The sequence below is a fragment of the Pinus tabuliformis genome, chromosome J, assembly GCF_031772625.1.
Source record: "Pinus tabuliformis cultivar Carrire ecotype Pingquan chromosome J, CPIR1, whole genome shotgun sequence".
NCBI lineage: Eukaryota > Viridiplantae > Streptophyta > Pinopsida > Pinales > Pinaceae > Pinus > Pinus tabuliformis.
The window spans coordinates 1,275,790,867-1,275,818,323 of NC_142295.1; the positions used below are offsets into that span (position 1 = coordinate 1,275,790,867).

General features: G+C 42.7%; 1 protein-coding gene across 1 annotated transcript in view; it reads right to left on the reverse strand.

The window, feature by feature from the left end:
* The window catches only part of LOC149231893 (spatacsin carboxy-terminus protein), a 141,084-nt gene continuing 113,627 nt past the window's right edge, over positions 1 to 27,457 (reverse strand). Inside the window, 1 exon segment of the mRNA XM_089381779.1 lies at positions 1 to 1,600. Within this exon segment, the coding sequence (XP_089237905.1) occupies positions 851 to 1,600 (750 nt within the window). The 3' untranslated portion in view covers positions 1 to 850.

A 27,457-nucleotide genomic window follows, 5' to 3' on the forward strand; every position in this document is an offset into this window, starting at 1 on the left:
TCATATATATCAAAGCGTCGCTTTTTATTGTGATTTCAATTTATTTAAAATTAACATTTTTATATGTATAATGGAGTCAACTTAAATTTGCATTTAAGTTTATAAGCACGTTTGTAACAGTTCTGCATAATTTTGCACAGTGATCAAATCAATGATCAATTCAACCCCTTCGACTGTCACATTATTACAATAAACGGTCACATTATTACAGGCAAAAACTCCCAATTTTCATCAAAGATTTAGGAGTTTAAATCAGGTACCCTCTCAAATGTAGAAAAGGCGTATAGCCTTTTTCAAGGTTCGACATATGAACAATTTCTAGAATAAAATTTTCTGCATAGGTATAGTACAACAAAACCTGTTGGATACCCCATAAGACCCATAGAAAAATGTACTCTGCAAACAAATTTTCTTGCTTATTAAGAATACATACTAGAGATATACTTGGTCTCCCACACTAACATCCGGGATACTGAAAGAATGGAATCTCAAAAATTGTATTTAATCTGACAGATTTACTGCTGACCTAGCTATAACTTGGAAAGAATCCAAACAAGCAAGCTGGGCACTGATTAACCACACCTGCATATTGGCTATTCCACCTTGGCCATCATGACTGACAAAAGAATACTAATTGATATTTAACACCAAAAGCAATGGAACTCACGAAGAAACTCTACAAAACTCATTACACTGATGAAGACGTGTAAAGATACTGATATTATACAATCTCAACAAGAGTGTACCAGAATGGGGGATGTACAGGACTTCACATACAACAACTTATCTCAGTTGCCACGAAAACCCATTGATGAATAGCACAATCAATATAACCTAACAAGGAACATTTCTACATGAGGGGAAGATATGCACCACCATGGCCCTTCCGCAGTATAAGAGGCCCAGCAGTATCTGGCACCTTGTCCAGTATCTGCATGCATGTGTCAATAACATCTGGAAATCCAGTTGCTACAGTTGCAAGCTGAATGCGAAGACGAACATCACGCGTTTGCCTGAGAAGACTTCTAAATGATTTTCCTAAATGCCTTGCCCATTCATGTGGCAAGCCTCCAGGTGTGAGCCACGTTGAAAAGTGTGATTGATCACCTCTGGCTGTAACTTCTGCTCGATAAAAGCGAGCAAGTTCCATAAGCATAGAAGATGGAAGCAGGAGCACTGAAACAAATTCAGTTAAGAACTGGTCTATCAAATCTGGGCACAGCATTTGATTCCATAATACTAGAACCCACTCTCCCGATTGGTTCAAGTTATATGCCTCTGCCACAATCAGCGCTTCCTGAAATCGGCACTGTTCAACAAGAGCTCGCCGTGCATTTGTTTCAGAACGATTAAGCCACATGGTATCTGGCATTCGTATTTGGAGGGAAACTAATGATGCTTGTGCACAAGACCATCTTGCTTTATTTCCTGCATCTATGCTTGAGTAAACTTCAGCGGCTTCTACATAGAAGCGCATCATTTCTAACAACTCCTCACTCTGTTCTTTATCACGACGCTGAAGCCATTGATCTAGGGCCTTCTGCGCACATGACTCCAACAGAGCCGACATTTCATGTTTCATATCAAAATGATTGTATACCTGTTCCAACAAAAGACGGATTAGGTGTGCTCTCTAAACTTTTATGCACAAGTAACTGAAATTAAAATTGAAACACTATTAATGTTCTCCTGTGACAAAAAGCAGATAAAGAATGAAATAAGCATACAACTTACGATTACTGATAGCAGATAAAGAATGAAATAAGCATACAACTTACCATTTCTGATGTAATGCTCGATGCATCTCTGGATAGTGACTTTATGTGAACATTATTAAATTATAATGAAAAAAAAAAACAAAACAAAACAAAAAACAAAAAACAAAAATCTCAAGAAGTAAGGGAAAAACAATTTGCCTGAATTTTAGAAAAGTTCTTTGAAATGGAGAAATTGTGATCATTGCAACAAGTATGACAATGCGTTCCTTGAAAATTTAAATTTATCTTTTTCCCACTGCTGTTTTGTAAGATACTTTAATTAGTTGTGGAAATAAACTCTAATTACCCTGAAGAAACAAAAGAAAGACCAGAAAAAAGGAAAAAGCTAAACCAAATTATATCACCTCAAGAAAAGAGGTAAAAGAACTAATCTACTTTGCTGAAATGCTCCATAGAGCGAACCCACGTGGTGGTTACTACTTGACAAAGGTCAAGTCACTCCCATAACCGGAACAAAGTGAAAATAGAAGGAAACTAGGACTAGCAGATAGTTAGCCATCACCTCACCCATAACCTGGCAAAGGAAGATTCGTAGGAGCATAATCATCTGTGCCACCGAAGATGTCAAGGTAAAACCAACTTTAGTGTCTAGCTTTCCATTTCAAGGCCACCTTTTCATTTCAATTCGTATTTCATGAATATATAAATTTTACCTGTTTCAGTATGCTTAGCGTAACTGCCCAAACTTCAGGTAGACAGTAGATAGCTACAATTACTATAATTGAAGTATGTCCCAAAAAGCCATTGATGTTTGAGCGTTTCAATTATTCTCGCGACCGTTCCATTCAATTCGAGTGAATGCCTTAGTGCAAAGGAATTACTATTGTCAAGGATGTATGGTAATCCCTAATTCATCCAAGCACTTCAAACAATATAGGTAACCTTCATTTGATTCCCTAACTTACAAGATCAGTGCACTATCGTTGATAGCTAAGTTACCTAGATTCGTATCTGGATATGGATACGGATCCGGATCCGGATCCGTTGATTTTTTTAAAAGTCTGAATCAGGGCACACCGGGGAAACGACACATACAAACAATGTAAATATTTTTTATAACTTTTTAAAATAAAATTAGTTAAATGTTTTAAAAATTAAACTTTTTATAATATATAATTTATATATACTGCGAATATGTAATATTTACAGAAAGTAATATGTAAATATAAATATAAATACATATTTATATAAAATAATCAATATATCAGATTAATAAATATCTTAATTAATATTAACATTCATTCAGTATATAACATGACGGATTGGGGCCAAATTATTTAAAATCATTCCTCTGAATTGGAATCCATAATGAGTTAGCCCCCCCCCTACCCTTGTCCATTGGATCCATAATGAGTTAGCCCCCCTCCCCTTGTCCATAACTTGCGTCAAGCCTAGAAGGATGTCCCGAAGGTTGATGCAACTAAAAAAAGAGAAAAAACATAATTTGGCGACTCTCAACAGGGAATGTACCATAAAATGCAAAAGATGGTCGTGACATACAAATTTAGCACGTGGATTGATGCAACGGAAACAATGGTTAATAAAAACCCACAATGGATCTTTACAACCAACAATCACCCCGTCGAACACCACTTGTTCCTATTGGAACCCAAAAACCTTTGAATAGGCGTAAAATATTGATTTTCTCTTTCGAGACCCACTATACCCTTTAAACCATTCAAAACAGCGTTTGAACGCCTTTTCCAACAATTATATGTGTATCGCTGCACTCCCTGATCTGGCCGACTGGATGGCTCAGATCAATTTGCGATATCGGCGATCGGGGTTCTAGTGGACAACACTATCGACGCTAGTCTCCAGCGGAGGTCCGATGCGATAAGCTTAATCGCTATCGGCGATCCCCATATCTCCGCGTTTAATATATGTCGCTTCCTCTCCCATCCTCCAATGCGATAGCTTGAAGGATCCGAAAGGCTATCCAATCGCCCCTATGCCGTTTCGGGTCCAGGTATGTAGCGCTATCGGAATTCGGCGATTACAAGCTATTTCCTCTCCTCCACAGCAATGCGATTATGGGTCGGACCCGATAAGACCCAAAAGCAATGTTTGTATTATTTCAAGTCTGTTCAATGGTTCCACTAAGTGTTTTTGCGCTGGTTCTCTGTGTTAATGGGCTTTTCCGCTCGCGTACCCAAGCTATGCCAGATTTTCCTTAAACACGGGAATCCTTACGGTTAAAAATAAAAACACAGGGCCACAACCACTTCAATCGAATACATGGAAAAGCAAACACTCAAGCCTCCACGGGCTCATCATACGATTATGCACACAACATTGATTTTATTCATAATATACAGAAGAAAAGAGTCTCGACCTTAGGCCAGATTACACAAATTTAAAGACCTCTGTTATGAAGAATACAATCCACGTTGTCTTGCTTTCACTACACTCCAAACCCTCTCTAATCTCTCACTTATTACATTTTCTCCTTTTATCACTCAAATAATTCCTCTAACAATATCTAACAGCAATCTTCTATTCTCAAGAGATCTAATAGCAAATCCTCTATTTCTTAGCTCTCCTTCACACCTATGCAAACAACTCTATCTCTAAATCTAAAATAAGATAGTCTCAACTTATTAAAATAATGGATTATAACAAATCATTTGAGAGATCCAACCCTCTCAGTAAAAACCGGTTTTGACCCAACAGTCAATGAATTTCAACCTATTTAGCCACAACATGTGAACAAGTTTTCACATTGCTGGCTAATCCTGATGCTCCTGCATCAGACTCCTGGGGAAGAAAAGACTTGTTCTTCAAGCTGTCAGGACTTACTCCATATTTCTGTAGTTCAGCTGTTGTCAACCAACTAGAATCTTCCACTGGCTGCTCCTTCCACTTGACTAGATACTGGAAATATGTCTGCCCTCTGGTTTTCTTGGATATTCTTTGATCCAAGATAGCTTCAACTTCTTTCTTGACTGCTTTTGGTACCTGTTCCTCCCAGTTCACGGTTTGAACTTCATCACCTGTCTCTTCTTTCTGCAACTCTATTTCTGCCTCTCTGAATGGATATAAGTCTGCAACATTAAAAATGGGGGATATGCCAATCCCTTCTAGTAACTCAATCTCATATGCATTGGCTGAAAATTTCCTTTTAATTTTAAAAGGTCCTATCTTCTTCATTTTCAGTTTGTTATAAGTTTTAATAGGAAATCTCTCTTTCCTCAAATATGCCATGACTAAATCTCCTACTTGGAACTCCTTTTCTCTTCTTTTTAGATCTGCTCTCTGCTTGTATTTGTTGTTGTTCTCCTGCAATTTACCTTTGACTTCTTCCTGTAATCTCTACATCTATTTGGAAAAATCTTTAGCACTTGCACTCTTGGCTTCCTGTTTTCCCAAATCTCTAAGCTCATACACTCCTCTTGGATGCATTCCAAAGACAATTTGAAATGGACTCATTCCAATGCTTCGGTTTGGTGTATCATTGTAAGCAAATTCAGCTTGAGCTAATGCCAAATCCCACTGTTTGGGATTCTGATATACTAAACTCCTTAGTATATTCCCCAAGCTCCTGTTCACTACTTCAGTTTGTCCATCTGTCTGAGGATGGTATGCTGAACTAAAACTGAGGTTAGTTCCCAGTTTCTTCCAAAGTGTCCTCCAGAAATGCCCTACAAACTTGGTATCACGATCTGATACAATACTTACAGGTAAACCATGCAATCTTACAATCTCTGAAAAGAATAAATTAGCTATGTGTGTTGCATCACTAGTTTTCCTACAAGCAATAAAATGTGCCATTTTAGAAAACCTATCTACTACAACATAAATAGAATCATTTCCTCTCTGAGTTTTTGGTAAACCCATAACAAAGTCCATGCTAACTGCATCCCACGGTCGATCTGGTATGGGCAATGGCTGATACAGTCCTGTATTTTGACTCCTTCCTTTGGCATACTGACATACCTTGCATTTCTCAACAAACTTTTTAACATCAGTTTGCATTTTAGGCCAGTAATAAAAAGCATTCACCTGAGCGAAGGTTTTATCTTGTCCAAAATGACCAGATAACCCTCCACTGTGCTTTTCCTTGATTATGTTCTCCCTCATGGAACATTTGGGAATACATAACTTGTTGCTTTTAAATAATAGGCCTCCTTGAATGAGGTAGTCCATCCACTGACTTCTATTATGGCTCACTGGATTCTGAATTATTGTGTAGATATCTCTAAAATCCTCATCATCCTTGTACATTTCTATCATTTCCTCAAAACCTACAACACCCACTTTAAACTCTTGCAAAATAAAACTTACCCTGCTCAATGCATCTGCTACTTTATTAGACTTACCACTCTTATGCTTTATTACAAAAGTGAAACTTTGCAGAAATTCCACCCATTTGGCATGCTTTTGATTCAGCTTTGGCTGGTTATTAATAAATTGTAAAGCGTGATTGTCTGAATATAAGATGAATTCTTTAGGCAGCAAGTAATGCCTCCACTTTTTCAATGCCTGCACAATAGCATAAAACTCCTTGTCGTAAGAAGAATATTTCTTCTTTGCATCATTCAGTTTCTCGTTGAAATATGCTATTGGCCTTTGCTCTTGACTCAGTACCGCACCAATTGCTACTCCACTTGCATCTGTTTCTACTTGAAAGACTTTCTCAAAATTAGGCAATGCTAGAATTGGCTCTTCTGTTATCTTCTTCTTCAGCAGATTAAAGTTTCTGTCCGCTGCTTCTGTCCATCGAAATGGCTGATTGACCTCCTTGATTGTCTCAAGGATTGGTGCACAAACTTGACTAAACCCTCTTATAAAATTTCTGTAAAAACTATCAAGTCCATGGAAGCTTCTTACCTCAAATATGCTTTTGGGAGTAGGCCAGTGCCGGATTGCTTGTACCTTCTCCGGATCCATCTTCAAGCCCTCTTTGGAAACCACAAATCCCAAGTACACCAGCTCCTCCTTCATGAAACTACACTTCTTCAAATTTTTTAGTAGTTTCTCCTTCTGTAGAGTTCTCAGGACCAACTTAAGATGTTCTAAATGTTCTTCTTGACTTTTGCTAAAAACCAGAATATCATCAAGGTAAACAATGACAAATTTACCTGCATACTCCTTCAAGACTTCGTTCATTAGCCTCATGAACGTGTTGGGTGCATTAGTGAGCCCAAAAGGCATCACTAACCACTCATATAGTCCACTATTTGTTTTGAACGCAGTTTTCCATTCATCGCCTTCCCGAATCCTTATCTGATGATACCTGCTCTTCAAATCTATCTTTGTAAAGTATTTGGATCCACTTAAACAGTCCATTAAATTATCCATTTTGGGCAAAGGAAATCTGTGCCTGATCATTATCTTTTTGATAGCTCTGGAATCTGTGCACATGCGCCATTCTCCTCCCTTCTTCGGACTAAGTACTATTGGCACAGCACACGGGCTCAGACACTCTCTGATCAGCCCCTTGTCCATCAGTCCCTGCACTTGCCTTGCAACCTTTGCGTTTTCCTGAAGAGTTAGTCTATATGCAGCTTTATTGGGTAGACTTGCCCCTGGTATTAAGTCAATATGGTGACTAACACTTCTAACCGGTGGTAATACATTCGGTAATTCATCCACAATGATATCCATAAAATTATCTAACACAGCGTTAATTTCTTCAGGCAAATCATTTAAATTCGTGGACGTTAAGATTACCTTGGGCCTCCCTACGATATCGAAGTGCAACTCGTCGCTTTACCACTTATCAACATGATACTATTTTCAAGGAATCCTTTATCAACATCATTCTTCAATGGCAATAATGTGTGCTTGTTTCCATCCTTCTCTATGGTATATGTGTTCCTTCTCCCATCATGAATCACTTTCCAGTCAAATTGCCATGGTCTCCCCAATAGTATATGACATACATCCATGGGCATTATGTCACATAGGATTACATCTTTGTATGTACCGATCTGCGTTTCAACATTACATTGCTCTGTCACAATGACTTGATGGCCCTTTTGTAACCAAGACACTCTGTAGGGCGCGGGATGTGCCGTCCTTGCTAACCCAAGCTTATCCACCATCTCTGTGGACACCAGATTGTCAGTACTCCCACTGTCAATTATGACCTTACAACACTTACCCTTTGATTTACATGAGGTTCTGAACAAGTTCTTTCTTTGCGCAGGTTCTCCAGCCTCCTTTTCTGCTCTAAGCAAAGTTCTTCTAAATAGCAGTGATTCACCTTCTTCAGGGGGTTCTTCTTTCTCCTCAAGTCGAGGTGGTTCTGGCTTTGACTCCTCCACATTTGCACCCGTCTGGCTTGCTGATTTGTTATGAGGACAATCCCACGACATGTGTCCCCATTCTCCACAGGTATAACACCTAACATCTCTTCCTCGCCCTCTTCCTCTTGCCACGAATCTTCCTCTACTAGAGTCACCCCTCTGTGGTGGTCCACTACTTGAGCTTCCTACTTCATGTTGATGCTGTGTTCCTCTGGATTTGGCAGCTCCTCTTCCTCTCACTAAGCTCTTTGTTCTGTTCCTTTGACTCTGTTTTCTCAATATTTTCTCCTCTGCCTTCAGACTTGCTTGATAGGCATCCTCAACAGTTTTCAGACTTAACAAGCTAATCTCATCTTGTATCTCATACCTTAACCCATTTATATATCTAACTATCTTTTCCACATCATCTTCTACATGTCCTGCTCTAATACTTAATCTGTAGAATTCTTATGTATACTCCTTAATAGACATTCCTTTCTATTTCAAATTTTGCAATTGCTTAAAAAGATTCAAATGATAGTCTTTAGGCAAAAAATTGGCTTTCAGTTTGCTTACCATTTTATCCCATTGCTTGATATTAGATTTCCCTTTCCTCGTTCTTGATGTCTGTACCTCGTCCACCAGATGGCTGCATGACCCTTCAATCTGGTGACTGCAAACTTCACCCTCTTATTCTCCTCAACCTCTTCATAGTCAAAGCACTGATCTATGGATCTGATCCAATCCATAAGCTCCTCCGCATTTAGACTCCCTTCATACATAGGGATCTCCATCTTGGGTTTGCTTCCTACTTTTGCCAGCATCTTGATCCAGGTGGATATTGGTGGCCACCTGCCAAGTCCACCTGGACCCCCACCATTGTCTTTCTCAACATTTTCAGTTTCCTTAATTGTAGCACAACTTACTATTTTTAGCAGTTTTTCGGGTCCTGAACTTCTGGAGCCGTTTTCAGGCCCTAAACGACGTTTTTTGGGGAATCCGGGGGCAACACGAGTCCATGGGATGGACTAGTGTTGCCTGTTCCAACAATGATAGTGCTCGGATAGATCTTTCTAATGAGCTATTGTACGCGTCAAACGGAGATCATATGCCAAAGTTACGACCCCGGGAAGTTGATGTACCAACTTACCCCCAAACGGGGCCCACAGTTTGGCGTTTCATCTCCTAGGGTTAGGTTTTGGAATGTTAAGGGTTTTTCCATTGTTTCTCAACAATAAATAGGCCTTCGAGCCTCATTGTAACACAGTTCAGAGGCATGTAGCCATCACATCTCTTCTCAAAGATAAGCTACCATCGCCCTAGCTAGTTTATTGCCATTTCTGTTTGTAAGCATATTTCAGTATTTTCCATTAATGAAATGAAGTATTATTTCCGCTGCATCTTTGTGTATATGGTTATCTCTGTAATTTGTTGCGTTCCTGTTTAAATCCGGATCAGTGGTATCAGAGCGGTCTGCTTTTTCTCTGTTTTTCTTTGCATGTCCCCAACAAGGTCGGGATATAAGGAGTTAGGGCTTGAACTGGTTGAACCTTTGCAAGACCAGCCTCGCAAATCCCGACGGCCTCCCATGGCGGACGAGAAGAAAGACGAGGGGGCAGGAGATCCCATCAAAATCTTGCTCGAAGAAGCGCTCGAGCGACAACGGAACGCGATGATGGACAGCTTTGCGCAGATCCTTCAGCGGCTACCCAGAAGCGGCGCATCGGCTTCCAGCAGCTCCTCTGGAAACGCCACACCCTTTAAGGTACAAGTTAATTTTGAAATCCCCATATTCGAGGGTCAGATAGACGCCGATGCCGTAGATAAATGGTTAAATCTGCTAGAGGGTTATTTTTCTGTTCATGAATTTTCGAGTCGGGAAAAGATTGTTTTTGCTCTTCTCAAAGCAGCCCCCCACGTCAAGGACTGGTGGGAAACCTACTGCGAGCAGAAGGATGAAAGTACTGGCTCACTATTTTCAGCCGCACCCACCTGGGATTCGTTCCGGGATGCCATCAAGGAGCAGTACTACCCTGTCGGAAGCTATGAGGATGAATACATAAAGTGGACCACGCTGCGGCAGGGAAGGGACCAAGACGTGCCGGAGTTCACCAATCTTTTCCATACCCTTCGCACAAAGTTGGGTATCAAGGATTCAGAGCAACATTTGATACTCAAATACCGTGGCTGCCTGCACAAGTACATCCAGGAAGAAATACAGTTCCTAAACATCCCCTCGCTCGGCGCAGCATACCGGTATGCCGTCAAGGTCGAGCAGAAGTTTAAACAAAAGAAGCGAGACTTTGGATCTGCGAATCCAAAGCAGGGGAAAGGTGCCCCTAAACCACAGAACAAAGGACAAAGCCAAGGCGGGACAGCCCAAGACAACCAGCCGAAGCTGCAAGCAAAGAGCAACGCCGCGAAGCCGAGAAAGGACACTGGAAAATGGTGCGAGTTCCATAAGAGCTCCACTCACAACACAAGTGAGTGTCGGGCCAAGCAGTCACTGGTGGCTGAGCTAAAGGTTTCAGAATCAGATGCATGTTCCGACTCTGAGTCAGAACCCGATAAGGGGTATGAAAAAGGGAAGCAGATCATTGATGCGGATCCCAGCGCCACTGTTGCTACCGCAAAGATCCAGAAAAATGAACCCGAAGATCCAGAGGAGGAGGAGCGTCTCTTCCACTCCCAGATGTGGGTAAAGGGCTCCCCGATACAGTTCATTGTTGATAGCGGGAGTCAAAAGAACCTCATTTCGGCAGAGGTCGTGAAGCGGTTGGGCTTACCGACCACAGCACATCCACAACCATACACCATTGGGTGGCTTCACCAAGGGCGAGATCTTCGCGTGAGCCAGCAGTGTCGCCTTCCATACAACATCAAGCCCTTCACGGATGAGGTATTGTGTGACATTGCTCCCCTTGAAGTTTGTGATGTATTACTAGGACAACCATACTTGTGGAAGCGACATGCTGTGTATGAATCAAGGCCCCGTGCTGTTATTATTACATTGGGAAATAAGTTGTTCAGGATACCAGAGGTAGCACCACCTGCCGCCATCTCTTTGATTACTGCAAAACAATGCAGTAAGATCATTTCCAAAACCAGGAAATTTGTTTTCCTGATGATACGCCCTCAAGGGAAGAAGAAGACAGTGGCCGCGGCCTCCAAACAGGGTCCCTCTGCACGGCAGCTACAGATGGACAAGATTGTGGAGGAGTACGAAGACATCTTCACCTCCCCGGCAGGGGTTCCTCTGCACTGTCAAGTCAAGCACTCCATCGATCTGACCCCAGGTGCGCCGCTACCCAATGGACCAATTTATCGGCGCTCCGTTCTGGAGAACAATGAAATCAAGAGGCAGATTCAGGAGCTCCTGCAGAAAGGTCACATCCGTCCGAGTTCTTCGCCCTGTGGGAGCCCGATAGTGTTGGTACAGAAGAAGGATGGGACGTGGAGACTCTGTATTGACTATCGGGCGCTGAACAAGATCACTGTCCGTAATAGGTACCCGATCCCGCGGATTGATGACCTCCTAGACCAACTAAAGGGGGCGAAATATTTCAGCAAGATCGATCTGAAGTCAGGATATCACCAGGTACCAATTGAACCCTCAGATGTGTGGAAGACTGCCTTCAAATCCAAGGAGGGCCTCTTCGAATGGTTGGTCATGCCTTTCGGATTGACGAATGCTCCTGCAACCTTTATGAGGCTAATGGATGACATCTTGCGGCCATTCACCAACTCCTTTGTAGTAGTATACTTGGATGACATTCTGATCTTCAGCCAGAGTTGGGAAGAGCACCTCCACCACATCCGACAGGTTCTCCAAACACTGCGGCAACACAAGCTATGTGCCAATTTGGAGAAATGCACTTTTGGCATGACCGAGGTTCAGTATCTGGGATACATCATTGATGAACAGGGGGTGCATGTCGATCCAGCCAAGGTCCAAGTCATTCGGGATTGGCCCTCTCCAACCACTCTAACAGAGCTCCGCAGCTTTCTAGGTCTTGCCAACTTCTACCGCAGGTTTGTGTTGGGATTTTCTCATATTTCTTGGCCCTTGAGTCAAGTCACCAAGGGCGGGGCGAAAGCAAAATTCTTTTGGTCTGAATCTCAACAGAAGGCATTCAGGGAGTTGAAGGATCGCCTCTGCACGGCACCAGTGCTCGCGTTACCAGATTTACAACAACCATTTGAGGTCGAGACAGATGCCTCTGACTATGCTATTGGGGCAGTCCTTACTCAACATGGACATCCAGTGGCATATCACAGTGAAACACTTTCAGACACAGTCCGGAAGTACCCCACTTATGATAAAGAGATGTATTCCATTGTACAGGCCTGCCGACAATGGAAGCATTACATTTTGGGGAAGGAAACGGTCATCCACACAGACCACCGACCTCTGCAGTTCATACAGACCCAAGGGAAATTGCAGAATGATCGCCATCAGAAGTGGTCTACATACCTGCAACAGTTTCACTTGAATATCAAGTATAAAAAGGGCAGCACCAATAATGTTGCAGATTGCCTCAGTCGACCACCGATCATGGCGCTAACCACCGTGCTCAACTCTTGCGGGCACGAGACTTCTGATTGGCCACTTCTCTACAAAAGCGACCCAGAATTCGGCCACACATACCAGACACTCTTGGAGGGTCGGCAGGTTGCAGATTTTCACCTCCAGGATGCCCTATTATGCCACCTCGGTCACCTTTGTGTTCCTTCAAGCGAGCGTGCCAAGATGATTTGGGAAGCACACTACAGTCGGGCTGCTGGGCATTTCGGGGTCGAGAAAACAGTGGCAGTACTGCAAAACTATTTCTATTGGCCGAATCTTCGACAGGATGTTGGGAAGTACATCCGATCATGTACTGCCTGTGCCATTGCCAAACCGACCATTAAGAAGCAAGGCCTCTATACCCCGTTGCCTACCCCTAGTCGACCTTGGGAATCCATCTCCATGGATTACATGTCAGGCCTTCCTTCCACTAAGCATGGAAATGACTGTGTTTTTGTGGTCGTCGACAGGTTCTCAAAGATGGCCATTATGATGGCCTGCAAGAAGAATATCACAGCAGAAGCCACTGCTAAACTCTTCTTTGAACGAGTGTGGGTGCACTTTGGGATCCCACAGTCTATCATCTCAGATCGGGACAGTCGGTTTCTCAGCACCTTTTGGTCCAGTCTCTGGTCAATGCTGGACACCAAACTCACGAAGTCCACAGCCTTCCATCCTCAAACTGATGGCCAGACAGAGGTTGTCAATAGGATGATTGTGCACATTCTGCGCATGTATAACTCAAAGCATCCACGCACATGGGACGAGAGCCTCCCCTATGTTCAGCACAGCTACAACCGAGCTCTTCACAGCTCCACTGGCCATAGCCCTTTTCAGGTGGGTTTGGGATTCCAGCCACTATGCCCCATTGATGTGGCCATGCCACTTGCAGCTACTCACATGAATTCAGCTCATGTCCAGTCCGAAACAGATAAGGCCACCAGCTTCATTGAGCGCATCCAACATATTCGCCAGCAGGTCCATGACATTCTTGAGAAATCAAATGCCAAGTACAAGCAGCGACATGATCAACATCGGGTGCCACACAAGTTTCAGGTGGGCGACAAAGTCTGGTTGCATTTGCAAAAGGAACGCCTTACTGGAGCCTATCGGAAATTGAGACCACTCCGATATGGTCCTTACACCATTACTAAGGCTATGGGAGACAATGCATTTGAGCTCAGCATTCCCCCATTCCTTGGCCTGCACCCAGTATTCAATGTGGACCGCCTTCGGCCATACTTTCCACCATTGCTAGACACATCCGACATTGCAGAACAGCTCAAACCCACAGAATTAAATCCAGATTGCATGGAACAAGCTGCAACTGATCGGATCATGGACACACAGATCAAGAACACTCGCCAACAGAATATCCAACTGTATCGAGTTGTCAAAGCGGGCCAACTCCTTCAGCAGGGCAAGTGGCTCACCAGGGAACAAGTTCAGCAGAAGTTTCCTCATCTCATGGAGGAGCTCAACGCAATGGGGACCATTGCTTCCTAAGGGGGGAGGAATGATCCAGGTGGATATTGGTGGCCACCTGCCAAGTCCACCTGGACCCCCACCATTGTCTTTCTCAGCATTTTCAGTTTCCTTAATTGTAGCACAACTTACTATTTTTAGCAGTTTTTCGGGTCCTGAACTTCCGGAGCCGTTTTGAGGCCCTAAACGACGTTTTTTGGGGAATCCGGGGGCAACACGAGTCCATGGAATGGACTGGTGTTGCCCGTTCCAACAATGATAGTGCTCGGATAGATCTTTCTAATGAGCTATTGTACGCGTCAAACGGAGATCATATGCCAAAGTTACGACCCCGGGAAGTTGATGTACCAATTTACCCCAAACGGGGCCCACAGTTTGGCGTTTCATCTCCTAGGGTTAGGTTTTGGAATGTTAAGGGTTTTTCCATTGTTTCTCAACAATAAATAGGCCTTCGAGCCTCATTGTAACACAGTTCAGAGGCATGTAGCCATCACATCTCTTCTCAGAGATAAGCTACCATCGCCCTAGCTAGTTTATTGCCATTTCTGTTTGTAAGCATATTTCAGTATTTTCCATTAATGAAATGAAGTATTATTTCCGCTGCATCTTTGTGTATATGGTTATCTCTGTAATTTGTTGCGTTCCTGTTTAAATCCGGATCAGTGGTATCAGAGCGGTCTGCTTTTTCTCTGTTTTTCTTTGCATGTCCCCAACAAGGTCGGGATATAAGGAGTTAGGGCTTGAACTGGTTGAACCTTTGCAAGACCAGCCTCGCAAATCCCGACGGCCTCCCATGGCGGACGAGAAGAAAGACGAGGGGGCAGGAGATCCCATCAAAATCTTGCTCGAAGAAGCGCTCGAGCGACAACGGAACGCGATGATGGACAGCTTTGCGCAGATCCTTCAGCGGCTACCCAGAAGCGGCGCATCGGCTTCCAGCAGCTCCTCTGGAAACGCCACACCCTTTAAGGTACAAGTTAATTTTGAAATCCCCATATTCGAGGGTCAGATAGACGCCGATGCCGTAGATAAATGGTTAAATCTGCTAGAGGGTTATTTTTCTGTTCATGAATTTTCGAGTCGGGAAAAGATTGTTTTTGCTCTTCTCAAAGCAGCCCCCCACGTCAAGGACTGGTGGGAAACCTACTGCGAGCAGAAGGATGAAAGTACTGGCTCACTATTTTCAGCCGCACCCACCTGGGATTCGTTCCGGGATGCCATCAAGGAGCAGTACTACCCTGTCGGAAGCTATGAGGATGAATACATAAAGTGGACCACGCTGCGGCAGGGAAGGGACCAAGACGTGCCGGAGTTCACCAATCTTTTCCATACCCTTCGCACAAAGTTGGGTATCAAGGATTCGGAGCAACATTTGATACTCAAATACCGTGGCTGCCTGCACAAGTACATCCAGGAAGAAATACAGTTCCTAAACATCCCCTCGCTCGGCGCAGCATACCGGTATGCCGTCAAGGTCGAGCAGAAGTTTAAACAAAAGAAGCGAGACTTTGGATCTGCGAATCCAAAGCAGGGGAAAGGTGCCCCTAAACCACAGAACAAAGGACAAAGCCAAGGCGGGACAGCCCAAGACAACCAGCCGAAGCTGCAAGCAAAGAGCAACGCCGCGAAGCCGAGAAAGGACACTGGAAAATGGTGCGAGTTCCATAAGAGCTCCACTCACAACACAAGTGAGTGTCGGGCCAAGCAGTCACTGGTGGCTGAGCTAAAGGTTTCAGAATCAGATGCATGTTCCGACTCTGAGTCAGAACCCGATAAGGGGTATGAAAAAGGGAAGCAGATCATTGATGCGGATCCCAGCGCCACTGTTGCTACCGCAAAGATCCAGAAAAATGAACCCGAAGATCCAGAGGAGGAGGAGCGTCTCTTCCACTCCCAGATGTGGGTAAAGGGCTCCCCGATACAGTTCATTGTTGATAGCGGGAGTCAAAAGAACCTCATTTCGGCAGAGGTCGTGAAGCGGTTGGGCTTACCGACCACAGCACATCCACAACCATACACCATTGGGTGGCTTCACCAAGGGCGAGATCTTCGCGTGAGCCAGCAGTGTCGCCTTCCATACAACATCAAGCCCTTCACGGATGAGGTATTGTGTGACATTGCTCCCCTTGAAGTTTGTGATGTATTACTAGGACAACCATACTTGTGGAAGCGACATGCTGTGTATGAATCAAGGCCCCGTGCTGTTATTATTACATTGGGAAATAAGTTGTTCAGGATACCAGAGGTAGCACCACCTGCCGCCATCTCTTTGATTACTGCAAAACAATGCAGTAAGATCATTTCCAAAACCAGGAAATTTGTTTTCCTGATGATACGCCCTCAAGGGAAGAAGAAGACAGTGGCCGCGGCCTCCAAACGGGGTCCCTCTGCACGGCAGCTACAGATGGACAAGATTGTGGAGGAGTACGAAGACATCTTCACCTCCCCGGCAGGGGTTCCTCTGCACTGTCAAGTCAAGCACTCCATCGATCTGACCCCAGGTGCGCCGCTACCCAATGGACCAATTTATCGGCGCTCCGTTCTGGAGAACAATGAAATCAAGAGGCAGATTCAGGAGCTCCTGCAGAAAGGTCACATCCGTCCGAGTTCTTCGCCCTGTGGGAGCCCGATAGTGTTGGTACAGAAGAAGGATGGGACGTGGAGACTCTGTATTGACTATCGGGCGCTGAACAAGATCACTGTCCGTAATAGGTACCCGATCCCGCGGATTGATGACCTCCTAGACCAACTAAAGGGGGCGAAATATTTCAGCAAGATCGATCTGAAGTCAGGATATCACCAGGTACCAATTGAACCCTCAGATGTGTGGAAGACTGCCTTCAAATCCAAGGAGGGCCTCTTCGAATGGTTGGTCATGCCTTTCGGATTGACGAATGCTCCTGCAACCTTTATGAGGCTAATGGATGACATCTTGCGGCCATTCACCAACTCCTTTGTAGTAGTATACTTGGATGACATTCTGATCTTCAGCCAGAGTTGGGAAGAGCACCTCCACCACATCCGACAGGTTCTCCAAACACTGCGGCAACACAAGCTATGTGCCAATTTGGAGAAATGCACTTTTGGCATGACCGAGGTTCAGTATCTGGGATACATCATTGATGAACAGGGGGTGCATGTCGATCCAGCCAAGGTCCAAGTCATTCGGGATTGGCCCTCTCCAACCACTCTAACAGAGCTCCGCAGCTTTCTAGGTCTTGCCAACTTCTACCGCAGGTTTGTGTTGGGATTTTCTCATATTTCTTGGCCCTTGAGTCAAGTCACCAAGGGCGGGGCGAAAGCAAAATTCTTTTGGTCTGAATCTCAACAGAAGGCATTCAGGGAGTTGAAGGATCGCCTCTGCACGGCACCAGTGCTCGCGTTACCAGATTTACAACAACCATTTGAGGTCGAGACAGATGCCTCTGACTATGCTATTGGGGCAGTCCTTACTCAACATGGACATCCAGTGGCATATCACAGTGAAACACTTTCAGACACAGTCCGGAAGTACCCCACTTATGATAAAGAGATGTATTCCATTGTACAGGCCTGCCGACAATGGAAGCATTACATTTTGGGGAAGGAAACGGTCATCCACACAGACCACCGACCTCTGCAGTTCATACAGACCCAAGGGAAATTGCAGAATGATCGCCATCAGAAGTGGTCTACATACCTGCAACAGTTTCACTTGAATATCAAGTATAAAAAGGGCAGCACCAATAATGTTGCAGATTGCCTCAGTCGACCACCGATCATGGCGCTAACCACCGTGCTCAACTCTTGCGGGCACGAGACTTCTGATTGGCCACTTCTCTACAAAAGCGACCCAGAATTCGGCCACACATACCAGACACTCTTGGAGGGTCGGCAGGTTGCAGATTTTCACCTCCAGGATGCCCTATTATGCCACCTCGGTCACCTTTGTGTTCCTTCAAGCGAGCGTGCCAAGATGATTTGGGAAGCACACTACAGTCGGGCTGCTGGGCATTTCGGGGTCGAGAAAACAGTGGCAGTACTGCAAAACTATTTCTATTGGCCGAATCTTCGACAGGATGTTGGGAAGTACATCCGATCATGTACTGCCTGTGCCATTGCCAAACCGACCATTAAGAAGCAAGGCCTCTATACCCCGTTGCCTACCCCTAGTCGACCTTGGGAATCCATCTCCATGGATTACATGTCAGGCCTTCCTTCCACTAAGCATGGAAATGACTGTGTTTTTGTGGTCGTCGACAGGTTCTCAAAGATGGCCATTATGATGGCCTGCAAGAAGAATATCACAGCAGAAGCCACTGCTAAACTCTTCTTTGAACGAGTGTGGGTGCACTTTGGGATCCCACAGTCTATCATCTCAGATCGGGACAGTCGGTTTCTCAGCACCTTTTGGTCCAGTCTCTGGTCAATGCTGGACACCAAACTCACGAAGTCCACAGCCTTCCATCCTCAAACTGATGGCCAGACAGAGGTTGTCAATAGGATGATTGTGCACATTCTGCGCATGTATAACTCAAAGCATCCACGCACATGGGACGAGAGCCTCCCCTATGTTCAGCACAGCTACAACCGAGCTCTTCACAGCTCCACTGGCCATAGCCCTTTTCAGGTGGGTTTGGGATTCCAGCCACTATGCCCCATTGATGTGGCCATGCCACTTGCAGCTACTCACATGAATTCAGCTCATGTCCAGTCCGAAACAGATAAGGCCACCAGCTTCATTGAGCGCATCCAACATATTCGCCAGCAGGTCCATGACATTCTTGAGAAATCAAATGCCAAGTACAAGCAGCGACATGATCAACATCGGGTGCCACACAAGTTTCAGGTGGGCGACAAAGTCTGGTTGCATTTGCAAAAGGAACGCCTTACTGGAGCCTATCGGAAATTGAGACCACTCCGATATGGTCCTTACACCATTACTAAGGCTATGGGAGACAATGCATTTGAGCTCAGCATTCCCCCATTCCTTGGCCTGCACCCAGTATTCAATGTGGACCGCCTTCGGCCATACTTTCCACCATTGCTAGACACATCCGACATTGCAGAACAGCTCAAACCCACAGAATTAAATCCAGATTGCATGGAACAAGCTGCAACTGATCGGATCATGGACACACAGATCAAGAACACTCGCCAACAGAATATCCAACTGTATCGAGTTGTCAAAGCGGGCCAACTCCTTCAGCAGGGCAAGTGGCTCACCAGGGAACAAGTTCAGCAGAAGTTTCCTCATCTCATGGAGGAGCTCAACGCAATGGGGACCATTGCTTCCTAAGGGGGGAGGAATGATCCAGGTGGATATTGGTGGCCACCTGCCAAGTCCACCTGGACCCCCACCATTGTCTTTCTCAGCATTTTCAGTTTCCTTAATTGTAGCACAACTTACTATTTTTAGCAGTTTTTCGGGTCCTGAACTTCCGGAGCCGTTTTGAGGCCCTAAACGACGTTTTTTGGGGAATCCGGGGGCAACACGAGTCCAAGGAATGGACTGGTGTTGCCCGTTCCAACAATGATAGTGCTCGGATAGATCTTTCTAATGAGCTATTGTACGCGTCAAACGGAGATCATATGCCAAAGTTACGACCCCGGGAAGTTGATGTACCAACTTACCCCCAAACGGGGCCCACAGTTTGGCGTTTCATCTCCTAGGGTTAGGTTTTGGAATGTTAAGGGTTTTTCCATTGTTTCTCAACAATAAATAGGCCTTCGAGCCTCATTGTAACACAGTTCAGAGGCATGTAGCCATCACATCTCTTCTCAGAGATAAGCTACCATCGCCCTAGCTAGTTTATTGCCATTTCTGTTTGTAAGCATATTTCAGTATTTTCCATTAATGAAATGAAGTATTATTTCCGCTGCATCTTTGTGTATATGGTTATCTCTGTAATTTGTTGCGTTCCTGTTTAAATCCGGATCACATCTTGAGGACTTTGGCAGTTTCATTGTCTTCTTCTACTTCTCCCACATCTGCAGCAGATTCTTCTGAAGAACTCTCAGCTCCATCATCAGGCGCTCTTCTTTGGGTTATCTCCATTGTCTCCATTCGTGCACGCAAACTCCGCACTTCTTCCAACAGAATTGCATTTGGTTCTGGTCTTCCTCGACCAATTCCTCTTCTTGGTGGCATCTTCGCTACCAACACCTCTTTCTTCTACTCTGATACCAAAAACTGATGCAGCAGAAACAGTGGTTAATAAAAACCCACAATGGATCTTTACAACCCAACAATCACCCCGCCGAACATCCCTTGTTCCTATCGGAACCCAAAAGCCTTTGAATAGGCGTAAAATATTTCTTTTCTCTTTCGAGACCCAATATACCCTTTAAACCGTTCAAAACAGCGTTTGAACGCCTTTTCAAACAATTATATGTGTATCGCCGCACTCCCAAATCTGGCCGATCGGACGGCTCAAATCAATTCGCGATATCAGCGATCGAAGTTCTAGTGGACCACACTATCGGTGCTAGTCTCCAGCAGATGTCCGATGCGATAAGCTTAATCGCTATCGGCGATCCCCATATCTTCGCGTTTAATAAATGTCGCTTCCTCTCCCATCCTCCGATGCGATAGCCTTACGGATCTGAAAGGCTATCCAATCGCCCCTATGTCGTTTCGGGTCCAGATATGTAGCGCTATTGGAATTCGACGATTACAAGTTGTTTCCTCTCCTCCGCAACGATGCAATTATGGGTCGGACCCAATAAGACCCAAAAGCAATGTTTGTATTATTTCAAGTCCGTTCAATGGTTCCGCTAAGTGTTTTTGTGCCGATTCTCTGTGTTAATGGGCTTTTCCGCTCACGGACCCAAGCTATGCCAGATTTGCCTTAAACACAGGAATTCTTACGATTAAGAATAAAAACACAGGGCCACAACCACTTCAATCAAATACATGGAAAAGCAAACACTCAAGCCTCCATGGGCTCGTCATACGATTATGCACACAACATTGATTTTATTCATAATATACAGAAGAACAGAGTCTCGGCCTTAGGCCAGATTACACAGATTAAAGACCTCTGTTATGAAGAATACAGTCCACGCTGTCTTGCTTTCACTCCACTCCAAGCTCTCTCTAATCTCTCGCTTATTACATTTTCTCCTTTTATCACTCAAATAATTCCTCTAACAATATCTAACAGCAATCTTCTATTCTTAAGAGATCTAACAACAAATCTTCTATTTCTTAGCTCTCCTTCACACCTATGCAAACAACTCTATCTCTAAATCTTAAATAAGATAGTCTCAACTTATTACAATAATGAATTATAACAAATCATTTGAGAGATCCAACCCTCTCAGTAAAAACCGGTTTTGACCCAACAGTCAATGAATTTCAACCTGTTTAGCCACAACATGTGAACAAGTTTTCACATTACTGGCTAATCCCGATGCTCCTACATCGTGGGAAAAAGCCAAACATGAGCTCTTCCCCTATCATCATGGCCATCACTTTGGTTGTTAGGGCCCCTCATATTGGCCCCTTACATCATTAAAGAACCCATGATTGTCTGACTCCCAACCCATGGTGGGTGATGAGCTGCCCCACCTTAAGGAGGTATTCACTGATATATCTTACATATCATGCTCTCATCCCCTAAACCCCGAGCAGTTACAAAAGAAAAATCTATAAAAGGCAAAAGGCATATGAAGAAGGGTGGAAAAACAATGGTCGGGGTAACTCATGTACCACAATTGCTCCCTCCTACATTCATATACCCAAGTGTGGGCTTCCCTTATTTTAGCTACCCTTGTAGTATGGCATGTGGCTTAGAGCCTTACCCTAATGCCCCACTCCATTCCATCATTATTTCATATACCACCTACCATTTGATGGATGTACCATGGACATGTCACTCCCTTAAACGTTGAAACACCTAATAGGGTCCTTGGTTAAACTTCTTCTTGAACTTGGAGACACTTGTACGTTTTGAAGCCCATTATGGAAGGGCATGCCACTATTGAAGTGTCTACTTGGATCCATTATTTGTAAGCTCATTTACTCAATTGCACTAATGTTTGGTTGTACTGGAAGGTGAGGGGACGCATTGGATCTTATACAGGATTGCAGGTAGGTCTTCGTCTGGGGTTTGGTGTAACAAACAAAGTTCGTATATGTAGCGGAATAATCTTCAAAGATGTAAACATCCATAGTAGGATAAGTAATATTTGTATATAATAATTGTTGCATGTACAAAAGATGTGTGAAATGATTACAATGAGGACCCGCTTATATACCAAGGCAGGGGCCCTTTCATGAATGATTATGTCTCTAAGACATGCCTCTTCATTACTAAACTATTAGTTAATTAATTATTATTTATTATTATTATATTTATATTTACATTTATTATTTTTATATGAATTATATTCATAACATTGTCCCTCTCTTCAAAAAGCTTTGTCCTCAAAGCTTACTGATGAAAGGGTTGGATCTCTTTTCCCGTTTCGAATATCTTCTCGTCTCAGAACTTTCATCTTTGTTGATATAAGACGATATGATCCTTTGAGTGATAAACAAAATTGTCCGACTGAGAATGGATTTGACTATCCAAGATTAATCTTCTATTGAATCTTTCGATCACTTGAAATTTGTAATGAATTGTCATCATAGGACTGGATTCTGCAAACTTCAGTATTCCTTGGAAAATAAATCTGTTGTTTCTATTATGAATAGTTCAAATATGTAGGCTGACTTAGTTGTCTGCTCTTGTGATTCGGATGTCGATAAGGAGTTCTTGCGGTTTGATTTTGCCCTAATTTGTTCATGGTGATTTCTTGTTTTATTGGGGGCATTTGATTTCTTTCAGGTTTTGAAATTGCTTCATTAATTGCGAGATCTTGATCTTCACTTGAATTTTTTATTGTTTGGACTACAACTTCTAAGTACGTTTTCACCTTAACTGTTTTATCCTCTTCTTGAGATGTGATATTGATTGGATCAATGTTTGTTCCTTTATCTTCGACTTGGACTGTTACAGGTGGAGACTTCAATACTTCTTCTTGAGTAAGTTGTTCTAACTTGTCATTTAGTGACTTCTTGTCACTTTTAAGCTTCTTTATTTGCGTAAGAAAGTTTTGGTTATGATTTCTTAGACGTAAAAGCTCTTCGCCTTCTGGATTGTTGACTTTATGTTTAGTATCCTCCTCATCTTTTAAACTTTGGATTTGTTCTAATAATGTTTGATTAAGGTTCTTTAAACATAAATTTTCCTCTTCTTGTTCTGATAAGTGCTTCTTGAGTTCCTTCTTTGTGGCCTTAGCTTTCTTGACTTGTTTGAGTAGTTTTTCATTGTGATCTCTGAGGTGTGAAATTTTTGTCTTTACTGAAGATGACTTCTTCAAGCTCTTTTTGCTTCTTCGGTATAGTTCTTTTATTATCTTGAAACATCAATTCCAAAATATCCTTAAAGTCTTCTAATGAAGGTGTTATTGATTTTGTCTTTCTTGTTATGTCTCAAAATGTGACCATCTTCCCCTTATAAGGAAATGTCAAAAATTGTTTCTCTATGTTTAACATGAATGTACCCAATTCCTTAAACCAAGGTTGACCAAGAATTATGCCAATCTTCTATTAAACATAGTTACAACACAGAATTGAGATATGTACTCATAATGATATGTTGTCACTTGTAAATCACTAATTTCATTGTCCTTTTGGCCAAAGATATCTTTTCTTTCACCAATGCTTGGCTCCTGAATTAATAGTTGATTTGCCAAATTAATATTGATGTAATTTTCCTCGTGCTTGTGTTGAAAGTGATATTAATTTCTTTTCCTTGGATACTGCCCTCTATTGTAATTAATTTGTGATCCATAACTAAAATACCTTTATAGGTAAAATAAATTCCTTTACTTCTGAGTTAGACTCCATTCTATTTAGTTTTCCAGGATGAGCTTAGGGTTATAAAAGTTCTCTTTTTTGTTATTTTTTAAACTCTCCTCTTTTCTTTTTCTATTTTCACCTATCACTTTTATTTTTTAAACTCCTTATAGTTGTACTTTTGCAACAACAAAAAAAGGACATTTTTTATTTTAAAAAATACCTTTAACTGTTATTGTGTGTGTGTGTGTGTGTATATATATATATAAACAATTATTAGTATTTCCTAAAAAATTATGAAATGCAAGTAAAAATGGGTGGTGACTATTGAAACTATACGAACGTGTTTGATGTTTGAATGGCGTGGTGATTGGATAATGTTGGTGGAAGCTTGAATTTGACTACAATAGATTATGAGATTCCCTAACACTATTCTTATGGCTCAAATAGAATGAACAGGGCATGGAACATGCGATCGGAGATGGGCAGAGCCTCTCAAAGGTCGTGGCAGTAATGAATGTTGTGCAGGCAATGATATAGTGAAGGCGACTGGTGAAGGCAGTTGGGTAGTGATGTAGGGCAACGATTTTAGAAGGCAGAGCAGGCGGCGGCAGTGGTGGGAGTTGACCAGAAGCAAAGACGGTTGCAGAATCTGTGGCAGCGCATTTCGTAGGGTCACAGGAGTTGCGTTGCATCGGAGGTCGAGGTGTTGCAGTGGTGTCAACAGTTGTGCGACCCGTCGGTGGTGGGTTGACAATGAAATAGCTTGCAACAGTGTGGCAACGTGGGCAATGGTTGCAAACTCGCAATGTTGCAGAATGGATGGGTGGATGATTGTGCAGCAGTGCAGTTGGGTGGACGTTAGCGACGGTAACGAGGCGCTGTGCGGTCAAACGTTTGTGTCGTATTCAGTGACTTGCGTCAAGTAGTTATGTCCGATGTGTCGATGTGTATGTTTTTTGTTTTTTCTTTAATATATATATTTTAATATATATAACTTCTTTTATAAATATGTTTTCTTTCATTTTTTTAAATAATTTTTTTTGTTTATTTTTATTTTTATTTTTTATTTTTCTTTCCTTTTTTATTTTTATTTTCACACTTTTTTAACTCTTTTTTTATAATTTATAAAAATAAAATAAAAAAAGTTATAATTTTTTTAGTCTCCTTTTCTTTTAATAATTTTATGGCGAAAGGCTTGACAACGAAATGGAGAACCTCCAATTACTTGTGTGGCTAAAATCCTCAATCGCTCAGCAACGAACTTGATGAATACTTGATGGCCAAGGGCCTGAGAGCAAAATGGAGAATCTCCAAAATGTGTAGTGAAACGCTTCAATTATGACAATAACAAAATTGATGGCAAAAGCCAATGATCGGAGAACCTGGCTCTGATACCAAGGTAATGAACAAAGTTCGTATACGCAGCGGAATAATCTTCAAAATACTTCAAAGATGTAAACACCCATAGTAAATTAAGTAGTAATTGTATATAATAATTGTTGAGTGTACAAAAGATGTGTGAAATGATTACAATGAGGGCCTGCTTATATACCTAGGCAAGTGCCCTTTCATGAATGGTCATGTCTCTAAGACATGCCTCTTCATTACTAACTAACTAACTATTAGTTAATTAATTATTATTATATTTATATTTACATTTATTATTTTTATATGAATTATATTCATAACATTTGGTCTCCCTATACAGGGTCCAATCCCTCCAAAGGCTCATATTGTCATTTGTAGGGTGAGCATTGAGAGCCATGAGTCTCCACCATAGTTGACAGCAAATTGCCACTTCGTGGGATCCTTGAGTTCCACTTATTCCTTGTCTGTGTTCCAAATATTGGACGATGATGGTGCACCTGGACCACCTTGCCCAACCGGCTCCACTCTTACACCACACACTAAGTTGTTGATCTAGGGCCCAAATAAAGATGTGTCGTGCCATGAGAGACAATGGGAGGGCTTGCATCGTTCTTCCAACCCTTACAGATGAAATACAAGCTTGTTTGATCCATTTGGATACCCATGAGGATGTTTTGTGCCCCCCCCATAGCCACTTGGGTGGGCACCACAGATCATTTGCTTGGATATCAAGGGGCAAACCCCTTTATCACTATGTTTGGAGCTCATTCATTCATCTTGGCACACATTGGACTCCACTAGGCCTCCTCAATGGCCTTTCGACCTATTGTATCCATTAATTTTCCCTCGTGGGAGGCTTATTTTTGTATTATCCAGCTATCTTGGTGCACTTGTCACCAAGGAATGTAATTTTTGCACATTTTATTAGTTGGGGAATTACTAGGCCTAATTAGGCAAATCAAACCCCTTAGGGAGGATATATATTGATGTGATGATCATTTCATTTGATCATCACTTGCATTTGGATTGGTATCTCTTCTTGAGAATTTTGCATTAGCTATTGAGGATGAATTGGAGATTCTTGAATGCATTTTGATGTTTGGATTGATGTTATTCTATTTTGGAGCTTCTCTCTTGCAAATATAATGTATGGTTATACTTTTCATGCCATGTAAGTTTCTCTCTTATGCGAAATTTTCATTTTATGTTTAATGTATGGAATACTGCATTATGATGTTGCTTGTGCTCTAAACTTATGCGAAAATCTTGAATCACTAAGTAGGCTTATATATTATGTGTTATCCACTGGGCATGAAAAGTAAATGTTCCTACGGGTTATCACTGAGGATTCAACTTTGAAACTCCATTATTGTGACAAATCGAAGTATAAATCCTTCTTATAGCTAGATACTTGCTTCATTAGGGCACGCAAAGCTGCAATTAAGGTCCTTGATAGAGCAAAAACCCTAAAATCAATCTCATCCTTGGCTCCATTCTTCTAATAGGCTAAGCACTGGTCTAGTCCTAGGTGATCACCAAAACGAAGATTTTTCTCACCTCCTTTTCTCTTTTCCAAGCCCTAACCCTAGTAGGCTTCCTAAGGCATCACATGAAATCTTTTGTATCCATCCAAAATTGATGAAAATTGGTCTAGAGTTGCATTGGTTTGTCCTTCAGAGGTCATCCAATTTTGATGTTATTCCGGTGGTGGAATCTCGAGTTTTGGCAAGCCCTAGCTCACAAACCATTCTCCCTAGATTTCCTTTGGTTAGTGGCTTTAGCAAGGATCATTATATTAAAGTCTCAAGTCAAATCCAACCTCTTGATCCTTCTTCTCCTCCCTCACTTGGTCAAGCCCCTTTGTTTGAGGTTCCATCCCAAACCCTTGACCTCATTTGGGTCCACTAGGGCATCTTTGTGGCCCCACAACCTTGTCACTCCAATTTCACAAGGATTGCTTGGAAACCCTATTCTTTTACAATTCTTTGGTCTAGGGAACTTCTTATCAAGAAATACTCCTGAACCCTAGGTTTAGGTCTTCTTGTAGCCCTTCTTGGAGAGCCATTCACCTTGCTTCTAAAGCAAGCAATCATCATCATTAGAGTCTCTCCTTTGAATAGGCTCTTGAAATCACTATCAACACACACCACTGATACATTTCTCCAAGTGATTTCCCTAACACCGGGACTCCTCGCATCGG